At 44.2% G+C, this 23,433-nt stretch overlaps 2 protein-coding genes across 2 annotated transcripts; one reads left to right on the top strand and one right to left on the bottom strand.

Moving 5' to 3' along the window:
• Positions 1 to 43: 43 nt before the first annotated feature.
• Positions 44 to 12,340, bottom strand: ppm1nb (protein phosphatase, Mg2+/Mn2+ dependent, 1Nb (putative)). The gene is made up of 6 exons (XM_021618322.2): positions 11,338 to 12,340; positions 9,320 to 9,891; positions 2,125 to 2,242; positions 1,092 to 1,206; positions 957 to 1,020; positions 44 to 841 (listed from the first exon to the last, which is right to left on the bottom strand). The coding sequence occupies exons 1-6, from the start codon at positions 11,732 to 11,734 to the stop codon at positions 812 to 814; spliced, it is 1,296 nt and encodes a 431-aa protein (XP_021473997.1). The 5' UTR covers positions 11,735 to 12,340; the 3' UTR covers positions 44 to 811.
• A 1,090-nt stretch (positions 12,341 to 13,430) lies between these two features.
• Positions 13,431 to 23,418, top strand: rtn2b (reticulon 2b). The gene is made up of 7 exons (XM_036990196.1): positions 13,431 to 13,597; positions 20,889 to 21,099; positions 21,376 to 21,514; positions 21,805 to 21,874; positions 22,104 to 22,150; positions 22,268 to 22,326; positions 22,548 to 23,418. The coding sequence occupies exons 1-7, from the start codon at positions 13,585 to 13,587 to the stop codon at positions 22,660 to 22,662; spliced, it is 654 nt and encodes a 217-aa protein (XP_036846091.1). The 5' UTR covers positions 13,431 to 13,584; the 3' UTR covers positions 22,663 to 23,418.
• The last annotated feature ends 15 nt before the right edge of the window (positions 23,419 to 23,433 follow it).

Genomic DNA, 23,433 nt, shown 5'->3' with positions numbered 1-23,433 from the left:
TGGATGATGTGGTGCTCTCTAGTAAATTCTCTGCAAGTTCTTATTCAGTCAAATCATCTTTATTTGGGCTGAAAACAGTCATGACTTTTAACATGTAGTGTCTATACACAACACTACACAGTATGTAAGTAAAGTACATACTCATTTAAATCACATATGATAATACATTAACACGTTCATCAATCTACTGACCTTTCTTAGGCTTGCCTTGGTCATGTCACTGTAACAGGTTATTAAATCCACTGTCATCAAGGTCGGTAAGGCAGCACAGTACAGGTCATGCCAACCAGACCAAACACAGGACAGGTCATGCCAACCAGACCAAACACAGGACAGGTTATGCCAACCAGACCAAACACAGGACAGAGAGAGAGGTTTGATGACTCAACACTAAACATCAACCTGAAATCCATACCTATAGAAGTTGTGCAAAGAATACTGGTGCTAATTTTACCTCATTGAATTCCATTTTTAAAGAATATAACAATTCGAATTTGACATTGTTATCCATATGGGATAAATATATGTCAGATGGGTTGTCAACTACTGGATCATATTGCTGAGCCAGAATCTCTGAGTTTAAAAGTGTCAGGTCCTATAAAATAAAATGTTCCCTATATTGTAGAAATATAAAATCTATAGTCCACAAATTGCATTTTACTTGTCACATCAGGATGTTGCTTGGCAGGAGGGATGCGACAATATTCCTTCGTCAGGTTCCCTTTTGTGATTGATTGAATTGCCACATAATGAAAACAGTTTTTATTTTGTCATTGGTTGTGTTCCTGAGACGTTTCCCAGACAACAGAGCCTAGACGAGCTTCTCAGAAACACCAAGCCCCTGGAGAAAAATGTGGCCTGCTGTTAAGTGATTGTGCATAAATACTGACCCGCTCAGAGATGCCGTAGTATTGGTATAGTAACTGAGATAGTTTGATATAAATACAAACACTTACATTAGGTGTAGTAGGTTTGTGTGCCTCTTTCTTTTCGTAATAGGCAGAGATGATACAGTTCCTTCTGCAACACACAGGAAACAGGTTTGAGGACAAGCAGTGTCTCTCTACTCAGAGGATCCTTATTGCACTTACTTGCTCTGCAGACCGCCTCCAGGTGGTAAACCTGGGACATCAGTGTTTGCCAGAACAGTGAGGACAGACAGCAGGTCAGGATCCTCCCCCTGGGAACTCAGCTCCTCATAAATCTCTATCAAAAGGGTATTTGAAAGAAAAACAATGATTGAAATGATACATGTAGCGTACTTGACAATAGTGCACCTCTCTGTATCAATGAACTGTTTCACTCCACAAAATGAGTGCCTTTTGCATTCCTTTGATATTTGAAGTAGAAATGGTGCACAGATATTGCATTTTAAAAGCCTGTTATATTAAATGAAGTTGCCTTTAATATAGACCACATGGACAATTCAATAAATTAGTTTTTTAAATATTAATTAAGACTTGCTAAAGTGCCCGAAATTCAGCATTTATACATGTCATTTTAAGCATCCTCTGTGACTTATAGGACTATTTTAACCCCAACATTTCTCCAAGTTGTCACCCTCATTGCAAAGCCCTAGTTATTTTGTTGCATTTTGTCAACACTGTTACTTGAACTGAGCTCTTGTTTTAATATCTTTTTCAAAAGAAGTATTGAACATCTAATAGTCAACAGTGTAAAAGCAGGTGAGCTGGTCGATCACACCACGTCAACCCTGTTAGCTATGAACAGACAGGCTAGACATTTTTTTACAGAAATGTTTTGGGGTGAAGCTTGCATTCAATCCTTGTTGTACACAACAAGCTTCTATTCTTTCTGTCACAAGGGGATTTATGGCTGATTTAAGAAGTCATCAACCCTGTTACTTTATTTGCACTTAATAGGCACTTACTACAGTATTTCTTTTATTTAACCTCTTGAGATGGGAAAACATGTTTTTCATTAAGTTTAACATGCTCTTTATGACAGAGTGTTGGTGTTTTTAGGTACTCAAAAGGTGCCTAATTTGTGGAATGACCCAACTATAGTTGTGTAAATCTTGTTGTAAACTGATTTGGGGTTAAAATGGATCAACTGAAGTGAGTGAATATAATTATCCTCACAACGACCCCCACAATACTGCACCTGCCACTTTAGACTCCAGCAGATCTTCAAGCGCTGCCTCCTGGTGTAGGGCCTCTGCTGAGAGCTGGGGGGAGCCAGGGAAGCAGACCAAGATTATGCTGATGTTGTCCAGACTGCCCTGCAGAGGAGAACAAGCCAACCAGGGTTAGGACAGTCCCAGTACACAGAGATCCCCTCATGGTAGGATACAGTACAGACCTGACATAAGTACATCTTACATTTGTAAAGAGGGTTGACTGTTAGCAAATTTTTGTGATGTGCCCTCTGAACAGTGTGTGAGATAGGATAATCTTTCCCTCCATTATGATAATGGTGAAAATGTATTGAGCTGTAGATATTGTTGTTGGTCAAGTGCCAAATCAGGTGAGTGCCAAACAAGGTTTACTAGAAAGCTACTAGCAGGATTACAACACCCTGCTAAGTAGTGACCATTGACCTCCAACTACGACCACTTATCTTCTGTGTTTGTCTGATCCTTACAAGATTAGGCCCCCTTTGTTCTAGAAGTTACCCCACTCTCAAATGATAGAGTACTGCCTGTCTTCCCTGTAGCCAGGGAACTGCTGACTGTTATTAATGTGCAGATGATTGTTGACACCTCAACCAGGATTAAGGGGCAGGGCAATTTGTGACTGTTGTTGTCTTCGTAATCAGTGGCTGTATTGGAGGGGGAGTGGTTTCTCCTCTCATAGGCAATCAGCAATTGGTATCATGGAGGTGTGCTCTTTACCTCTGCAAGGCAATTATTGCTAGCGCTTCAGTCTCCCATGTTTTCTCAGTGGTGGTCTGGTTGCAAATCTAAGACCATCGCTGAAACAAAGAAGGTGCTGTAGAGTTGTTATTTGAGGAAGGAAAGAGAGGAAGGCTCCACACCACTCTCTTACCTGAGTATTTTATCTCCAACTATGACCACTTCTCTTCTGAAAAAAAGCTTGTATCTCAAGGCCATCAGACTGTTAAATAGCTATCACTAGGCACCTTAGAGGCTGCTGCCACATAGACTTGAAATGACTGGCCACTTTAATAATGGAACACTAGTCACTTTAATAATGTTTACATATTTTTGCTATACTGTACAGTACCAGTCAAATGTTTGGACACACCTACTCATTCAAGGGGTTTCTTTATTTTGACTATTTTCTACATTGTAGACTAATAGTGAAGACATCAAAACTATGAAATAACACATGGAATCATGTAGTAACCAAAAAAGTGTTAAACAAATCTAAATATATTTTATATTTGAGATTCGTCAAAGTAGCCACCCTTTGAATTGATGACAGCTTTGCACAATCTTGGCATTCTCTCAACCAGCTTCATGAGGTAGTCACCTGGAATGCATTTCAATGGAATGCATTTGTATTTTATTTTATTTATTCAATATTTAACCAGGTAGGCCAGTTGAGAACAAGTTCTCATTTACAACTGCGACCTGGCCAAGATAGAGCAAAGCAGTGCGACAAAAACAACACAGAGTTACACATGGGATAAACAAACGTACAGTCAATAGCACAATAGAAAAAAATCTATATACAGTGTGTGCAAATGTAGTAAGATTAGGGAGGTAAGGCAATAAATAGGCCATTGTGGCGAAATAATTTCAATTTAGCATTAACACTGGAGTGATAGATGTGTGGAAATTCTTCCTTCTTAATGCATTTGAGCCAATCAGTTGTAGTGTGACAGAAGAGCCCTATTTGGTAAAAGACCAAGTCCATATTATGACAAGAACAGCTCAAATAAGCAAAGAGAAACGACAGTCAGTCATTACTTTAAGACATGAAGGTCAGTCAATACCGAAAATGTCAAGAACTTTGAAAGTGTCTTCAAGTGCAGTTCCAAAACCTACCAAGTGCTCTGATGAAACTGGCTCTCATGAGGACCGCCACAGGAAAGGAAGACCCTGAGTTACCTCTGCTGCAGAGGATACGTTCATTAGAGTTACCAACCTCAGAAATCGGCAATTAACTGCACCTCAGATTGCACCTCACAGAGTTCAAGTAACAGACACATCTCAACATCAACTGTTCAGAGGAGACTGCGTGAATCAGGCCTTCATCGTCGAATTGCTGCAAAGAAACCACTACTAAAGGACACCAATAATAAGAAGGAGACTTGCTTGGGCCAAAAAACATGAGCAATGGACATTAGACCGATGGAAATCTGTCCTTTGGTTTGATGAGTCCAAATATGAGATTTTTGGTTCCAACCGCCGTGTCTTTGTGAGACGCAGAGTACGTGAACGGATTATCTCCGCATGTGTGGTTCCCACAGTGAAGCATGGAGCAGGAGGTGTGATGGTGTGGGTTGCCTTGCTGGTGACACTGTCTGTGATTTATTTAGAATTCAAGGCACACTTAACCAGCATGGCTACCACAGCATTCCGCAGCGATATGCCATCCCATCTAGTTTGCTCTTAGTTGGACTATCATTTGTTTTTCAACAGGACAATGACCCAAAATACACCTCCAGGCTGTGTTAGGGCTATTTGACAAGGAAGGAGAGTGATGGTTCCGGCCTCAACCCAATTGAGATGATTTGGGATGAGTTGGACCGCAGAGTGAAGGAAAAGCAGCCAACAAGTGCTCAGCATATGTGTGGACTCCTTCAAGACTGGTGGAAAATAATTCCTTGTGAAGCTGGTTGAGAGAATGCCAAGAGTATGCAAAGCTGTCATCAAGGCAAAGGGTGGCTACTGTGAAGAATCTCTAATATAAAATATATTTTGTGTTATTTCAGTTTTTGTCTTCACTATTATTCTACAACATAGAAAATAGTAAAACTATAGAAAAACCCTTGATTGAGTTGGTGTCCAAACATTTGCCTGGACTGTATATAATGTATTCTATTCTACTGTATTTAGTCTATGACACTCTGACATTGCTCATCCTAATATATATATATTCCTTAATTCCATTATTTTACTTTTAGGTTGTGTGTATTGTGTGTATTGTTGTGAAGTTTAGATACTACTGCACTGTTGGAGCTAGAAACACAAGCATTTCGCTACACCCGCAATAACATCTGCTAAACGTGTATGTGACAAATAACATTTGATTTGATTTTGTTATTTTCAGATTATCCCATTTTGCTCTTTTGTAGCTTTGCCAACTATGTGTGTGTTTTCTATACCTGTTCGCTCCTTTAGAGAAGCTCCCCACCCCTTGGCTGCAACCCTCCTAATTTAGTGAACCCTGCATGCACAACGATGTGGGATTCCTGGTCTGTCTCTGGCAGTGTTTTGAACTCTTTCTTCCCCTCCTTGCCTCTTTTGACCTCACCTGTTCCCAGTCTCCTCCCACTCACAAGGCAGGCAATACGCTTGACCTCATCTTCACCTACCTTCCATCACTGTAAATTTCAAGCTTCTGACTCTTTTCGATCTTCACCGCCCTCCGTAGCCCTTTCCTGCAGTCAATGACCAAAACTACCATCTTTGGCCACATGGATGGAATGTTATTAATATTTTTTATAATTTCATAAATAAAGATAATTTCAAAAACCTGCAGAAAGTTAGGTGTTTCTATGTCAAACAGGTGTTATATGCTGTGATGTACAGTATATAAAGTGAAATATTGGAATGCATTACATTTCAACTCTATTTGACACAGTACAGGTGTTTTCTTTTTTAAAGCCAATAACCATATGTGTAAGGTGTATTCAAGGTAAATGTGTTAAAGATGACCAAGATACACTCGTTGTGACCCTGATTGAGCCCATTGCAGTAAAAGATTAATCCTCCCCTCCTCTTCCCGCTCTACGGATTACTTTGTCAAACACTTTGAAAAGAAGGTTGATGACATCTCCTCCTCATTCCCTCATCCTTTTGAGTCCACTGGTCCCACTCACACAGAACTACCCTACACCTTGACCTCTTTCTACCTCTCTTTTCAGATCAAATCCTGCGATTAGTGTGGTCCGGCCGCCTGACAACCTGCTCTCTTTACTCCATCCCCTTCTCCAGACAATCTGTGGAGACCTCCCATTCCTCATAAACTCATCCCTGACCACTGGCTGTGTCCCCCCTGACTTTAAAATGGCCAGAGTCGTTTCCCTCAAGAAACCAACACTTGACCCCTCTGACGCCAAAAATTACAGACCGGTATACCTGTCTTTTGTTTCCAAAACTCTTGAGCGTGCTGTCTGACCAACTCTCTCTCTATCTCTTTCAGAACAATCTTCTTGACCCAAAGGCATCAAGACGGGTCACTCAACCGAGACTGCTCTTCTCTGTGTCACGAAGGCTCTCCGCACTGCTGAAGCTGACACTCTCTCCTTTGTTCTCATCCTCCTAGATCTATCCACAACCTTCAACAATGTGAACCATCAGATTCTCCTCTCCACACTCTCAGGGCTGGGTGTCTCAGGCTCTGCACACTCTGGGATTGCATCCTACCTGACAGGCCACTCCTACCTGGTGACGTGGAGAGAATCTGTGTCTGCACCACATACTTTCAATACAGGTGTCCCTCAGGGCTCAGTTCTAGGTCTCTTCTTCTCTTTATACACCAAGTCACTTGGTACTGTCATATCCTCGCATGGTCTCTCCTATTACTGCTATGCGGATGACACCCAGGTGGCTCGTCGAACATCTCATTCCAAAATCATGTGCATTAATATGGAGTTGCTGCCTCCACTCTTCTGGTAAGGCTTTCCACTAGATGTTGGAACATTGCTGTGGGGACCTGCTTCCATTCAGTCACAAGAGCATTAGTGACGTCGGCACTGATGTTGGGCGATTAGGCCTGGTTTGCAGTCGGCGTTCCAATTCATCCCAAAGGTATTTGATGGGGTTGAGGTCAAGGCTCTTTGCAGGCCAGTCAAGTTCTTCCACATCAATCTCGACAAACCATTTCTGTATGGACCTCGCTTTGTGCACAGGGGCATTGTCATGCTGAAACAGGATAGGGCCTTCCTTAAACTGTTGCCACAAAGTTGGAAAAACAGAATAGTCTAGAATGTGATTGTATGCTGTAGCATTAAGATTTCCCTTCACTTGAACTGAGGTGCCTAGCCTGAGGTGCCTAGCCCGAACCATGAAAAACAGCCCCAGACCATTATTCCTCCTACACCAACTTTACAATTGGCACTATGCATTAGGGAAGGTAGCGTTCTCTTTGCATCCGCCAAACCCAGATTCGTCCGTCGGACTGCTAGATGGGGAATCGTGATTTATCACTCCAGAGAACGATTTTCCACTGCTCCAGAATCCAAAGGCAGCGAGCTTTACACCACTCCAGCTGATGCTTGACATTGCGCATGGTGATCTTAGGCTTGTGTGGGGCTGCTCGGCCATGGAAACCCATTTCAGGAAGCTCCTGACGTCAGCACAATAACTGTTCGTCAGGAGCTTCCTGAAATGGGTTTCCATGGCCGAGCAGCCCCACACAAGCCTAAGATCACCATGCGCAATGTCAAGCATCAGCTGGAGTGGTGTAAAGCTCGCTGCCTTTGGACTCTGGAGCAGTGGAAAATCGTTCTCTGGAGTGATAAAGGCAGTTTGGAACTCGGTAGTGAGTGTTGCAACCGAGAACAGATGATCTTTACAAACTTTAGCACTCGCCGGTCCCGTTCTTTGAGCAATTACTTTGCGACTGAGCCGTTGTTGCTCCTAAACGTTTCCACTTCACAATAACAGCACTTACAGTTGACCAGGGCAGCTCTAGCAGGGCAGAAATTTGACAAACTGACTTGTTGCAAAGGTGGCATCCTATGACGGTGCCACATTGAAAATCACGGAGCTCTTTGGTAAGGCCATTCTACTGTCAATGTTTGTCTGTGGGGGTTGCATGGATGTGTGCTCAATTTTATACACCTGTCAGCAACGGTTGTAGCTGAAATAGCCGAATCTACTAATTTGAAGGGGTGTCCACATAATTTTGTATATATAGTGTGCCTCAGCTTGGATGTAAGCCCACCACCTCAAGCTCAACCTGGACAAGATGGAGCTGCTCTTCCTCCCAGGGAAAGCTTGCCCACTCCAAGACCTCTCCATCAAGGTTGACAACTCGAGTGTCCCCCTCCCAGAGTGCAAAGAACCTTGGCGTGACCCTGGACAACACCCTGTCGTTCTCTGTAAACATCAAAGCACTGACCTGCTCCTGCAGGTTCATGCTCTACAACATCCATAGAGTACGACCCTACCTCACACAGGAAGCCGGGCAGGTCCTAATACAGGCAGTTGTCATCTCCCGTCTGTATTACTGTAACTTGCTGCTGGCTGGGCTCCCCGCTTGTGCCATCAAACCCCTGCAACTTATCCTGAATGCTGCAGCCTGCCTGGTGTTCAACCTTCCCAAATTCCTTGGCTCAGAACCAGCTTCCCCCTGAAGCTAGGACAGCAGAATCCCTGCTCATCTTCCCGAAAACTTTGAAATTCTACCTCTTCAAAGAGTATTTTAAATAATCCCCTCGCACCCCCTCCTCACGTCCGATCCTGATGTGACCTGGGTGGGCTAATAAAAGCAGAGTCTGATGTACAAATGCTGTACGCAACCTTATCCTTTGTATAAGACTGACTCTCCACACAGCAAAGCTAAAGCACATTGTCTCCCTTCAGGAACATGAATAGCCTACTTCCTCCTTCATGCACAACTGAACTGACTCGCCCTGCCTTCATGCACAACTGAACTAACTATGATGGTGAAGTGTGTGAGAGCATTAGAAACTGTGACATTTTCAGGTCGTTGAGCAGAATCTCTAAACTGGAACACTGTTATATAACCGCCAAGCCATACTAAGGTGAGGATATGGTAGTCAAAGCCAGCCCAGCTCAGCTCACAGAGTATGTGTTCAATAGGTGTGTGCTAGTGGGTATGTGTTTGTAAAGGTATTGTGACGTCGTACATTCTCATGTCCCAGTGGTCTGTCTAAGCCTTGTGAAGGTCAGAAGGTACTCTTTGAGTTCTGGTATATCCTCGATAATCGTATTTCATGGGATTATTATTATGTCATGGAAAATAAAGCCATAGCCTCTGCCAAAATAATATCACGTTTTATTAACTAATGTTCAGTCTGTGTGGCTCATGTTTAACCAGATCAGGACATTTTGCCCTGTCTACATTGAGGATAGTGCATCCACATGTTGACAGCGAACTGATACACTTATGCATCAACATGTACATGAAGGGACTATTTTAACAGATCACTGATGTGGTCCATATGTAATGATCTACAGGTGACCTTGGGTACTGACCTTATAGAGGCAGAGGTCAATGACCTGGGAGCAGACGTCCCTGAGGTCAGTGCAGACGCGCAGACGGCTGCGGATGAAAGCACACAGCTCCTCGTTGGAGACCGTGTCCCACACCCCGTCACAGGCCAGCACCAGGAACTCATCCCCGGGCGACCGCTCCACCACACACACCTCTGGCTCCGGAGACACCATCTGCTGGGTGGGCGGCCGGTTCTCTGCCCCCTTGTAGCTGAAGTCCCCCAGGGCTCGGGACACGGCCAAGGAGCCGTTGATGCGCTGCAGGGACACGGAGCCACCGGCGCTCTCAATGCGCTCCCTCTCCAGAGGGCTGTAGGGCTTGTGATCCTCAGTGGAGAAGCACACTTGCCCTGCCCGGCACAGCATGGCACGCGAGTCTCCACAGTTGGCGAAGTAGAAGTATCGTGGTGAGATGAGAGTGGAGGTCACGGTGGTGCCACCCCGCTCCCAGCCCTCACGGCGGGCTGCAGTTAGCAGGTGTTTGTCTGTGTGTAGGAAGCCATCTGTGAAGCTCCCTCTCACCCGATCAGGGTGGTCCTCTGGCCCGATCCCTCCTACAGGACACACCCGTACAGTTAGTACACACATACCGTACAGTTAGTACACACATACCGTACAGTTGGTACACACATACCGTACAGTTAGTACACACATACCGTACAGTTAGTACACACATACTGTACAGTTAGTACACACATACCGTACACTTGGTACACACGTACCGTACAGTTAGTACACACATACCGTACAGTTGGTACACACATACCGTACAGTTAGTACACACATACCGTACAGTTAGTACACACATACCGTACAGTTAGTACACACATACCGCACAGTTAGTACACACATACCGTATAGTTAGCACACACATGCCGTACAGTTAGTACACACATACCGTACAGTTAGTACACACATAACGTACAGTTAGTACACACATACCGTACAGTTGGTACACACATACCGTACAGTTAGTACACACAGGCCATACAGTTAGTACACACATACCGTACAGTTGGTACACACATACCGTACAGTTAGTACACACATACCGTACAGTTAGTACACACATACCGTACAGTTGGTACACACATACCGTACAGTTAGTACACACATACCGTACAGTTAGTACACACATACTGTACAGTTAGTACACACATACCGTACACTTGGTACACACGTACCGTACAGTTAGTACACACATACCGTACAGTTGGTACACACATACCGTACAGTTAGTACACACATACCGTACAGTTAGTACAAACATACCGTACAGTTAGTACACACATACCGTACAGTTAGTACACACATACCGTATAGTTAGCACACACATGCCGTACAGTTAGTACACACATACCGTACAGTTAGTACACACATAACGTACAGTTAGTACACACATACCGTACAGTTGGTACACACATACCGTACAGTTAGTACACACAGGCCATACAGTTAGTACACACATACCGTACAGTTGGTACACACATACCGTACAGTTAGTACACACATACCGTACAGTTGGTACACACATACCGTACAGTTGGTACACAGATACCGTACAGTTAGTACACACAGGCCATACAGTACACAAGCAGTAAGTATACATAGGAAGACAATACACACTGCACACAGGCAGTAGAAGCAGTGGCTAAAATGATTTGTGTTATTGGTCAGCTACGTATTTATTTTACCACAACACTGCTACTTTATCTTGCTAATCTCCAGTAACCTAAAATGTAGTGATCATTTATAGTTATTACCAGGTATACACCTCTCTAACAGGCTATTCAATACATCACTGAGGAGTCACATGCTTTACCCCGATGAGCTTAATGTTAAATATAAATATCTGCTCTCGAATGAGTCATCAACTCAATATATGAAGATCTGTTCACACATCTCTTTTGTATCAAGCATCTATTTTTAAACTATGAGATGAAACAGGCTGTTAAGTATGTCAAACACAGATGATAACATTTTGTCTAAGTTTATTTCACCTGTAGCTAGGACCTGATCCAGCAGGTGTTGTGAGGCGTACTGTGCCACTTGGTTGCCCGCATGCCCATCAAACACAGCAAAGAAGCTCCAGTCTGCCAGCCCTGCGCCCAGCTGAGGCACACAGTTGTGGTAGTCCTCCATGTTGGCCCTCCAGCCCTGCATGCTGCCCAGGGCGTAGGTCAGGCCCCAGCGGGAGCAGCCCTCCTCAGTCAGCTTGTCCAGGACGGGACGGTCTAGGTAGGGGCTGGGGATCATCTCCTCCTCCTCCCCCTGCATGTGCTCTGCCCCTCCACGCCCCCCTCCCTTGAAGAAGGAGCTGACCCTCTTCTCTGTCTCCTTCACCAGCTGCCGGACAAATGCAGGCATCTCCACACTCCCCTTCCGTGTTGTCCTCATGGCTACAGCAGCTGACAGTGTGGTTCTGGGTGTCTTCTTTCCCTCTCCCCCCCGCTGTGGGCCTGTGGGCCTGTGGGCCAGTGGGCTGTTGGCTAGGCCTGTGCCGTGCCGTGTGCTGCCTGCGTAGCCCCGCTTCTCCAAGCCTTTCAGAGCATGGCTTCCCAGGCGGATGCTATTGGTCTGGCTGATTGATTTTCTCTGTGCTGCTGCTTGCTGTTTACACCCCTCTCTCTGCCCATATCCTTCCTTTCAGTCCTCTCTTCTCTCTTCCTGTTCTCTCTGGAGATCTCACTGATCTGCACTCTCTCCTGTATTCATCCCTGCTCTGTGTTTGTTAGCTTTTCTCTGTAGTCCTGTGATTTCACCTTCTCCCTCTCTTTTTCATAGCACTTCCCTCTTTCTCCAGCTGTCCCCTAGTCTTTCTGTTTGCCTCATCTGTGATTGGTTGGCTATTTATGTAGACCAATCCCTGACAGCATAGCTCATCCCTGTCATGCATGCGCTGTCACTTCTCCCTCCCTCCTTGTCTTCCTATCTGTGCCTCTGTTTTCCATCCCTCCCCATCCAGCTCTCTGCTAATCTCGACCTTTGATGAGTCTGGATTATCAGGCTTCTAGCCTGCAGATTAGAGGAGCCAGAAGCATCAGTCTTTTATAACAGCAGCACAGACTCCGGCATGTGAGAGGAATGGACTGGGAGAGAGGGAAGGAGGGACTGAGAGGGAGGGAGGGGCTGGGAGGGAGGGTGGGAGTAAAGGAGGGAGGGAGGGAGGGTGTAATGGAGGGATGGAGTAAAGGCAGGGAGGGAGGTAGGTAGGGAGGGAGGGAGGGAGGGAGGGAGGGAGGGAGGGAGGGAGGGAGGGAGGGAGGGAGGGAGGGAGGGAGGGAGGGAGGGAGGGGAAGAGAGAGAGAAGGCTCATCTATATTATGCACACTGATGCTCCCTTTTAAATCCACTATGAGTCATGTGATCGTGCATTTGTAGTGTTTTACTTTGCTGAATATGTGTATGACGCACTTAGCTCTGGCCATGGCCAGTCTTTATTTAGAACAACCTGCCTGACACTATTTATACTCATAATTCATATGCAAATAAAAACGGAACAGATTTGAATGACTAGTTACAGTGATTTTAAGTGATTAGACTGTACTCAGCAGTAATTAGAGAGAGGAGTTTTAAACTGACCTAAATCTACAGCACAACAATTTTTTGATTTGTGAGATTTATGTGAAAACGCATGATGATTTGTAATAGAACACAGTAATGATGGAGAACCTTATTTTGTGTCTTCATGCGAGTGCTTTTCTATATGAATGTAACACGAGGGATTTTTATTATTTGGGCTATGTATTCTTCAAATCCTAATCAATCAACCTGTAAGTCCTATAAGGATTAAATGCCTATACATAAATACTAACCTCTGGTGTGATCTAATAGAGTGGTAGGCCTACTTTGAAAACCTGTTCCTTTGATTGACTGAGGGGTTTTGTTTTGCATAACAGACAGGCCAATGAACCAAGGATCTCTCTGGAGACCAAGGAACTGTCTGCACTAAAACACATACTGACGTCTCAGGTTCCCCAAGTTACGTGAATGTGGGTTTGTGTGTTAGTGTGTGTGGGTGTTTTTGTGTGTCTGTGTGTGTGCATGTGCGCGTGCGTGTGTGCCCTCAAAGAGGGGGTATCCAATTGGCAGGATAAAAGTAGGCCAGCCGGGCCCTGTACTGCTGACAGGGATGGTAAGGACAAAAAAAGATCCTAGCGAGGGCCATAGGAGTGCAGGGGGTCTAGGAGATTAGTGAGCAGCAGAGTAAGCTAGTGGGGTGGTTTGCAGAGTGATCCGCTGCCGAAATGGCCACCAAAGGTAAGATGGTGTAAATGTGTGACTTTGCCTTAGGTGGCCTCTGTGTATGGGCTGATGTGACCAGGTGGCTGTGGGACCAGTGAGAGGGGAGAAGGACTCCTCTGTGATCCCATGCCCACCTCAGGGGCTCTACTAATGGGCAGGTGGGCAGGAAGATTAGTTCTAATCAGGTCACTGATATAGGCAAAGATACCTATAGTTAGTGGAGAGAGGGATAGACAACAAAAACAAAACAAGTTGCTGACAGAATGGTGCTTAGCAAGCCTCTTTCTCCTGATCTGTCTTTGAGGAGTGATTACTCGTCAAATATTTTATCTGTTTTGGCCATGTTGGTGAATCATTATGGGCACAGCTGCTGGGTATTTAGGGTTAAGGGTTGGGGTGTAGGAGGGAACTCGGCTCTATCTGTGAGCCTGGATGTTAGTTTGAATCAGGTAATTTCCCCTCTAGATTTACACTTGTTAGTGTTAGTGGGCTCATTGAGAGTTTCAGCTGCTGCCGAAAGGACTCTTCAGCTTTACTGCAGATCTGCTGTGTGTTTGCACAATCTACTTAATGCATTGTGTATGTGTGTGTGTGTGTATGTGTGTGTGTGTTTGTGCGTGTGTGTGTCTCCTAACTACCCTAAGAGGTCATGTGTTGTGAACAGAACCATAAATACAGTACATGTCTCTGTAAGCTATGTGTTGTGTACGTGGGGCATATGGAGTGGAGACCATATATCTTCAACTCGCCTGTTGACGTTTGTTAATTCAAGAAGCATATAGGCTACTGGTACTGTAGGAATTAGACACACAATAAACAAGCCATAAGTTCAAGTTCAAGTTTGTTTATTCGTCATATACAGTGGGGCAAAAAAGTATTTAGTCAGCCACCAATTGTGCAAGTCCTACCACTTAAAAAGATGAGAGGCCTGTAATTTTCATCATAGGTACACTTCAACTATGACAGACAAAATTAGGAAAAAAATGCAGAAAATCACATTGTAGGATTTGTAATGAATTTATTTGCAAATTATGGTGGAAAATAAGTATTTGGTCACCTACAAACAAGCAAGATTTCTGGCTCTCACAGACCTGTAACTTCTTCTTTAAGAGGCTCCTCTGTCCTCCACTCGTTTCCTGTATTAATGGCACTTGTTTGAACTTGTTATCAGTATAAAGGACATCTGTCCACAACCTCAAACAGTCACACTCCAAACTCCACTATGGCCAAGACCAAAGAGCAGTCAAAGGACACCAGAAACAAAATTGTAGACCTGCACCAGGCTGGGAAGACTGAATCTGCAATAGGTAAGCAGCTTGGTTTGAAGAAATCAACTGTGGGAGCAATTATTAGGAAATGGAAGACATACAAGACCACTGATAATCTCCCTCGATCTGGGGCTCCACGCAAGATTTCACCCCGTGGGGTCAAAATTATCACAAGAACAGTGAGCAAAAATCCCAGAACCACACGGGGGGACCTAGTGAATGACCTGCAGAGAGCTGGGACCAAAGTAACAAAGCCTACCATCAGTAACACACTACGCCGCCAGGGACCTAAATCCTGCAGTGCCAGACGTGTCCCCCTGCTTAAGCCAGTACATGTCCAGGCCCGTCTGAAGTTTGCTAGAGAGCATTTGGATAATCCAGAAGAAGATTGGGAGAATGCCATATGGTCAGATGAAACCAAAATATAACTTTTTGGTAAAAACTCAACTCGTCGAGTTTGGAGGACAAAGAATGCTGAGTTGCATCCAAAGAACACCATACCTACTGTGACGCATGGGGGTGGAAACATCATGCTTTGGGGCTGTTTTTCTGCAAAGGGACCAGGACGACTGATCCGTGTAAAGGAAAGAATGAATGGGGCCATATATCGTGAGATTTTGAGTGAAAACCTCCTTCCATCAGCAAGGGCATTGAAGATTAAACATGGCTGGGTCTTTCAGCATGACAATGATCCCAAACACACCGCTTGGGCAACGAAGGAGGGGCTTCGTAAGAAGCATTTCAAGGTCCTGGAGTGGCCTAGCCAGTCTCCAGATCTCAACCCCATAGAAAATCTTTGGAGGGAGTTGAAAGTCCATGTTGCCCAGCAACAGCCCCAAAACATCACTGCTCTAGAGGAGATCTGCATGGAGGAATGGGCCAAAATACCAGCAACAGTGTGTGAAAACCTTGTGAAGACTTACAGAAAACGTTTGACCTCTGTCATTGCCAACAAAGGGTATATAACAAAGTATTGAGATAAACTTTTGTTATTGACCAAATACTTATTTTACACCATAATTTGCTAATAAATTCATAAAAAATCCTACAATGTGATTTTTCTGGATTTTTTTCTTCTAATTTTGTCTGTCATAGTTGAAGTGTATCCTATGATGAAAATTACAGGCCTCTCTCATTTTTTTAAGTGGGAGAACTTGCACAATTGGTGGCTGACTAAATACTTTTTTGCCCCACTGTACATGGAGTGCACAGTGCAACGATTTACACAACGAGTAACGATAACTTGGCTATATACACAGGATACCTGTACCGAGTCAACTTGCAGGGGTACAAGGTAATTGAGGTAGATTTGTACATACAATGCCTTCAGAAAGTGTTCAGACCCCTTGACATTTTTTGTTAGGTTACAGCCTTATTCTAAAATTGATTAAATTGTCCCCCCCCCCCCCCCCCCCCTCATCAATCTACACACAAGACCCCATAATGGCAAAACAAAAACTGTTTTTAGAAATCTTTGCTAATTTATAAAAAACAAAAAACAAAAATATCACATTTACATAAGTATTCAGACCTGTTACTCAGTACTTTGCTGAAGCACCTTTGGCAGCAAATACAGCCTCGAGTCTTCTTGTGTATGACACTACAAGCTTGGCAAACCTGTATTTGGGGAGTTTCTCCCATTTGTCTCTGCAAATCCTCTCAAGCTCTGTCAGGTTGGATGGGGAGCGTCACTGCACAGCTATTTTCAGGTCTCTCCAGAGATGTTCGATCGGGTTCAAGTCTGGGCTCTGGCTGGGCCACTCAAGGACATTCAGAAACTTGTCCCGAAGCCGCTCCTGCATTGTCTTGGCTGTGTGCTTAGGGTTGTTGTCCTATTGGAAGATTAACTTTCTTCCCATTCTCAGGTCCTGAGTGCTCTGGAGCAGGTTTTCATCAAGGATCTCTATGTACTTTGCTCCGTTCATCTTTCCCTCAATCCTGACTTGTCTCCCAGTCCTTGCCGCTGAAAACCATCCCCACAGCATGATGCTGCCACCACCATGCTTCACCGTAGGGATGAGGTCAGGTTTACTTCCAGACATGATGCTTGGCATTCAGGCCAAAGAGTTCAATCTTGGTTTCATCAGACCAGAGAATCTTGGTTGTCATAGTCTGAGAGTCTTTAGGTGCCTTTTGGCAAACTCCATATGGGCTGTCATGTGCCTTTTACTGAGGAGTGGCTTCTGTCTGGCCACTCTACCGTAAAGGCCTGATTGGTGGAGTGCTGAAGAGATGGTTGTCCTTCTGGAAGGTGCTCCCATCTCCGCAGAGGAACTCTAGAGCTCTGTCAGAGTGACCATCGGGTTCTTGGTCACCTCCCTGACTAAGGCCCTTCTCACCCGATTGCTCAGTTTAGTAGGCCGGACAGCTCCAGGAAGAGTCTTGGGGGTTCCAAACTTCTTCCATTTAACAATGATGGAGGCCACTGTGTTCTTGGGGACCTTCAATGCTGCAGAAATATTTTGGTACCCTTCCCCAGATCTGTGCCACGACACAATCCTGCCACAAGTCTTCTTTGGTATGACTCTACAAGTTTGGCACAATCCTGTCTCTGAGTTCTACGGACAATTCCTTCGACCGTCAACTGTTGGACCTTAAATTTACAGAGTTGTAGAAACATCTCAAGGATGATCAATGGAAACAGGATGCACCTGAGCTCAATTTTGAGTTTCATAACAAAGGGTTTGAATATTTATATAGATCAATTAGTAGATTACCGAGGATTGTTTTCTTTCATCCATTTTAGAATAAGGCTAAAACGTATGAAAATGTGGGAAAAGTCAAGGGATCATTGTCTTGCTGACGTTGAGCGAGGGGCTGTCTGATCATTGTCGGTGATCAGGCCTACCACCGTTGTGTCCTTAGCAAACATAATGATGGTGTTGGAGTCGTGCGCAGCCACACAGTCGTGGGTGAACAGGGAGTACAGGATGGGACTAAGAACGCACCCCTGAGGGGCCCCCCATGTCACTGTGGCGGATGTGTTGTTGCCTACCCTCACCACCTGGGGGAGGGCCATCAGGAACTCCAAGATCCAATTGCAGAGGGAGGTGTTTAGTCCCAGGGTCCTTACCTTAGTGATGAGCTTGGAGGGCATTATGGTGTTGAACGCTGAGCTGTAGTCAATGAACAGCATTCTCACATAGGTGTTCCTCTTGTCCAGGTGGGAAAGGGCAGTGTGGAGTGCAATAGATATTGCGTTATCTGTGGATGTGTTGTGGTGGTTTGTGAATTGGAGTGGCTCCAGGGTGTTTGGGATGATAGTGTTGATGTGAGCCATGACCAGCCTTTCAAATAATTTCATGGCTACAGATGTGAGTGCTACGCTAGGCGTTCTTGGGCCAGAGACTATGGTGGTCTGATTGAAACATGTAGGTATTACAGACTGGTTCAGGGAGAGGTTGAAAATGTTAGTGAAGACACTTGCCAGCTGGGTACGCATGCTCTGAGTACACGTCCTGGTAACCTATCTGGCCCTGCGGTCTTGTGAATGTTAACCTATTTACAGGACTTACTCACATCGGCTACAGAGATCACACAGTCGTCCGGAACAGGCATTTAGCTTGTCTGGTGGGCTAGCGTCACGGGGAAGCTAGCGACTGTGTTTCCATTTGTGATTCGTAATAGTTTACAAGCCCTGCCACATCCGACAAGCGTCAGCTGGTGTAGTAAGATTTGATCTTAGTACTGTATTGATGCTTTGCCTGTTTGATGGTTCGTCGGAGGGTGAAGCGGGATTTCTTATAAGCGTCCAGATCAGTGTCCTAGTCCTTGAAAGCGGCAACTCTAGCCTTTAGCTCAGTACAGATGTTGTCTGGAATCTATGGGTTCTGATTGGATATGGTATGCACTGTCACTGTGGGGACGACTTCGTTGATGCACTTCTTAATGAAGCCGGTGGCTGATGTGGTAAACTCCTGAATGCCTTCGGATGAATCACGGAATATATTTCAGTCTACGCCAGCAAAATAGTCCTGTAGCTTATTGTGTGCATCACTGGTACGTCCTGTTTGAGTTTCTGCTTGTAAGCAGGAATCATGAGGATAGAGAAATATATGATAAAATAAAAACTCAGTGACATCAAATAGAACAGAATTTAATTAAGCAATAAGGCCCGAGGGGGTATGGAGTATGGCCAGTATACTACGGCTAAGGGCTGTTCTTACGCACGACGCAATGCGGAATGCTTGGATACAGCCCATAGTCGTGCTTTATTGGCCCTACTGTATACCACAAAGCACTGAGGTGCAGTATTGCTTAATTATATTATTGCTAAATTACTATTCTATTTGATCTCATTGAGTTTTATTTGTTCAAATAAACAGGTTACCAACATAATTAGAACAGTAAACAAGCGTTTTGCGTTATACCAATGGTATATTTAAGCAATAAGGCCCGAGTAGGTCTGGTACATGGCCAATATATTACGGTCTTCAACTAATCAGCATTCAGGGCTCGAACCAACCAGTTTATAGTCTGTTATAAACTGGGTGGTTCGAATCCTGAAGGCTGATTGGCTGAAAGCTGTGGTATATCAGACCGTATACCACAGGTGACAAAACATTTATTTTTACTGCTCTAATTACATTGGTAACCAGTTTATAATAGGAATAGGGCACCTCGGGATTTATGGTATATGGCTAATATACCACGGCTAAGGGCTGTATACAGGCACTCCGCGCTGTGTCGTGCATAAGAACAGTCCTTAGCCGATGTATATTGGCCATATACCACACCCCCTCGGGCCTTATTGCTTAAATATGCCATAGCTTTCAGACAATCAGCATCCAGGAGCCAAACTAAATAACATAATATAATACAAGAAGGCACTCAATGAATTAAGACGGCTATTAACAAAATGTGCTGGGGATATCTCCTTTGTAACTCCCTTGTTTTCCTCTTTTAATCCACACTGTCAGTGTTCAGCTAATGTAATTGACATATTTCAAACTTATATTACCAACAGTCAGGGCTGAGACAATGGTATCACTGCCCAATGATGTAACTTGTTACTTAATTATCAAAGACATGTTGCATTTATCCCTTGTTTGACCACAGCATTCACCACAGTTCCAATATTACAAATGTAGGATCTTAATTTGAACCAGTTTGCTACAGCCGGAAAAGAATCCTGCAGTATTAGGAAACGTGAATTATTATGTGGATTATAATTAATGGACATTTTTGTAGGTGTTGATACATTTTCTGTGAGGGAAAATCAAGTCTGAAATTTCAAAGTGGAAATTACAAACTTCAGAAGCCTTTTTAAACCTCAAATACACTACAAGTTTGAAATTTCCTGCATTGCGGAAAAGTTCATCTGCAACAGGGTGGTCAAATTAAGATCCTACATTTGTAGATCACCACCAATCTGGAATAGATATCAAACAAATTAAGACAGCCCAGCTGAAAACAAACACATTAAATATCTAAGATAGACCACTTCTCTTTCCATCTATCTCTGTACATAATTCTATATTAAGAGTGGTTTGAACTTCTCTGTCACTTTTCCTTCCAGACATCAGATGAGCTCAATTTCTCTCCACACAATTGTATGATCTTAATTTGAGCACTCTTTAGTTGCTGAGAATTTATCTGCACAGCAGGAAATACAAACGTGTAGTGTATTAAAAGTTTAAAAAGGCTTCTAAAGTTTTTATTTCCACTTTAAAATATCAGACTTGATTTGCCCTAATGAAAAATGCCTCAACCCCTACAAAAAAATGTTCATTAAATATAATCCACATAATAATTAACATTTCCTGTTGCTGCAAGATTATTTTCCTGCTGTTGCAAACTAGCTCAAATTAAGCTCCAACATCTGTAAATCGCTCATCCAGATCAGTCTGAGTACCAGCCCCGACATCCACACTTATTCATCTGTGCGACTCATCTATCTCTCCCTTCCATCCACTTGTTGTCCTCCACCACTTACTAATTAATTAATTAATTAATTAATTAATTAATTAATTAATTAATTAATTAATTAATGTATGTATGATCTATACAAACTCCATCCTCTCTCTGTCTCTCTGCAGTAGTGGATCTGATCTACTGGCGGGATGTGGGGAAGACGGGGCTGGTGTTCACAGGGCTGGTGATAGGCCTGGCCAGCCTGTTCCAGCTCAGTGCCATCACCGTGCTGTCCTACCTGTGTATGGCCATCATGTGTCTCACCTTCCCCCTACGCCTCTACTACAAACTCCTAGAGCTGATACGTAAGAACCCTGAAGGAGTGCACCCCTTCCAGTGAGTACAGTTTATAGCAGTTACCATGCTCTAGTTTATATATAGAGAGACATATCATATCACCCTAACAGCCATCTGTGTACACGCACACACGCAGGCACGCACTCAAGCGCACACACACACACACACACACACACACACACACACACACACACACACACACACAGAAAAACAGCCATCTGTGTATGGCTCTGTGCATCTGTTGGTAGAAAATGCTTCTTAAACTAGGGATGTGTGTGTGTGTGTGTGTGTGTGTGTGTGTGTGTGTGGTACCAGGTCTTATATAGGAGACGACAGCTCTCTGACAGATGAGGAGACGGTGTTGGTGGTGGAGGAAGTGGTGCTGATGATTGCCTTCGCCGTCACAGAGATCAAACGCCTGCTCTTCATCGGCAGCATCATGGACTCCATCAAGGTCAGGGGCCACTGTCAATGTCCCTCTGAAAACACAAAAAACCTCTGTGTATTACTGTAATTATGTACTATAAAATATGTGTAGGGATTGGGGAAGAAGCTAGATGTTGAAGTCACACAATCACCAGCACTTGAGTCAGACAACATAACTGGTCCTCCTGAGGGCTTACAGTGGACAGATGCAATATATACAATACATCAACAAAACATATACATTGCTTCGTAAACTCACATGCTATCTCTACCTATTCCAAACAATGACAATCTAAACACATGTTTTTCTGTTGTCAGTTTGTGTTGCTGCTGTGCGTGTTGGTCTATGTGGGCATCACGACCAACGGACTGACCCTGGTGATAGTTGGTGAGACCATTCTGATCCACCTCTCTATCTTAGTGTCTTACGCCACACCGTCCTACAGCACTACCCTCATACATGATTATGCTCTAATACCATAACATGCTACATTGCTCTCTCTGTTTCATTCATACTTCACTTTCCCCCATCACCTCTGATATGTCATAAAGCTATATGTAAATAATGTCTGTAACATAGTTTGTTGATCTGATTTCCTTCACTGTCTCTTTTGCAGGTGTCATCTGTGTTTTCTCTCTTCCTCTATTCTACAAACAAATGCAGGTGAGGCAGAGAGCTCCTGCTGTTCACAGACTCTGCTTGTAGATAATTATAATGTAATCCACATCACAGCAGCAACCAAAGGACTGTGTTTAATATGCACTTGTGTTTCGGGGACAGGGTCGGATGAAGAGGATTGGCAAAGTGGTCAACGGCCTCCTGAGGAAAATCAAAAGCTTGTAAGTGCTGAACAAGCCTGTTAAAATGACTGTTTTCATTTTTCATATGGCTAATTTCCTTACTAAACCCTACAGGGACATTTAATATTATGTTCTTTAAAACATTCACGTCACAATAACCCAGCAACTATGCTCAACACATTATAAATATCTGGTAATTTTTGATGCAGTATAAAATAACTGATTTCCCTCTTTTGACACACTCATTTTTGTCTTTGCAGGTTTAAGAGGTTGTGCAGTACACTGAGATCCTCTACTGCGGCTAAACCTGCTCCAACCACTACCCTGACCCCGGTGCCAGCCCTGGCCCCAAAACACAAACAAAAGTCAAAGTGATAAGAAACAGAAAGGGGGATCTATGGGAAAAGAGGGGGGTCATTCATACGTCTTATCAGACCACCTGGGATTAGGGGCTGGGAAACTCTGACAAGGGGGAGGGGTACAAGGACCTCATGGGGTGTGACGGGAGGGGGTACCAGGACCTCATGGGGTGTGACAGGAGGGGGTACAAGGATCTCATGGGGTGTGACGGGAGGGGGTACCAGGACCTCATGGGGTGTGACGGGAGGGGGTACAAGGACCTCATGGGGTGTGACGGGAGGGGGTACAAGGACCTCTTGGGGGTGTGACGGGAGGGGGTACAAGGACCTCATGGGGGTGTGACAGGAGGGGGTACAAGGACCTCATGGGAGTGTGAGTGTTCTTTGGAAGGCTACTGGTGTTTTATATTTCCATTTTCCCATTGTGGTGTCTGTGAATGGGAACATGATTTCAAATCCAGTGTTTGGTGTTGGTACACTAAAGACGTTTACAGACAAATGCAATGTTTATATGGGAGGGAATTTTCAGTCAAATCTAAAAGACAACTAGTTCACCTTGGGGGGGGGGGGGGTATATACCACAGAACACTGGCCATCTGACCACATGCCTTATAATTTACTTTGGAAGTGCACTCAAAGCGTAAGAATGGGTGAATGGGTGCATATTCAATGATTGGAGCTTACTCAAAAGTGTCATTAAACTGCATTATTCCCTTTTTCTTGATTTTTGCTTAAATTGTTGAATAAATGTTGAGTACATGTTTGAACCTTTCGAAACTGCTCCCAT

Source organism: Oncorhynchus mykiss, chromosome 10, assembly GCF_013265735.2.
Source record: "Oncorhynchus mykiss isolate Arlee chromosome 10, USDA_OmykA_1.1, whole genome shotgun sequence".
NCBI lineage: Eukaryota > Metazoa > Chordata > Actinopteri > Salmoniformes > Salmonidae > Oncorhynchus > Oncorhynchus mykiss.
Note: the sequence above shows the minus strand (reverse complement) of the source record. Positions and strands in the feature narration are given on the sequence as shown.

Coding starts and splice junctions, on each gene's coding strand:
- rtn2b (XM_036990196.1), top strand. Junction 21,100..21,375: donor GAAGGAGTGCACCCCTTCCA/GTGAGTACAGTT, acceptor GTGTGGTACCAG/GTCTTATATAGGAGACGACA. Junction 21,515..21,804: donor GCATCATGGACTCCATCAAG/GTCAGGGGCCAC, acceptor TTCTGTTGTCAG/TTTGTGTTGCTGCTGTGCGT.
- ppm1nb (XM_021618322.2), bottom strand. CDS start 11,734: ATGAGGACAACACGGAAGGGGAGTGTGGAGATGCCTGCATTTGTCCGG. Junction 2,243..9,319: donor TTGACCTCTGCCTCTATAAG/GTCAGTACCCAA, acceptor TCTCCTCTGCAG/GGCAGTCTGGACAACATCAG. Junction 1,021..1,091: donor GGAGGCGGTCTGCAGAGCAA/GTAAGTGCAATA, acceptor TGTGTGTTGCAG/AAGGAACTGTATCATCTCTG.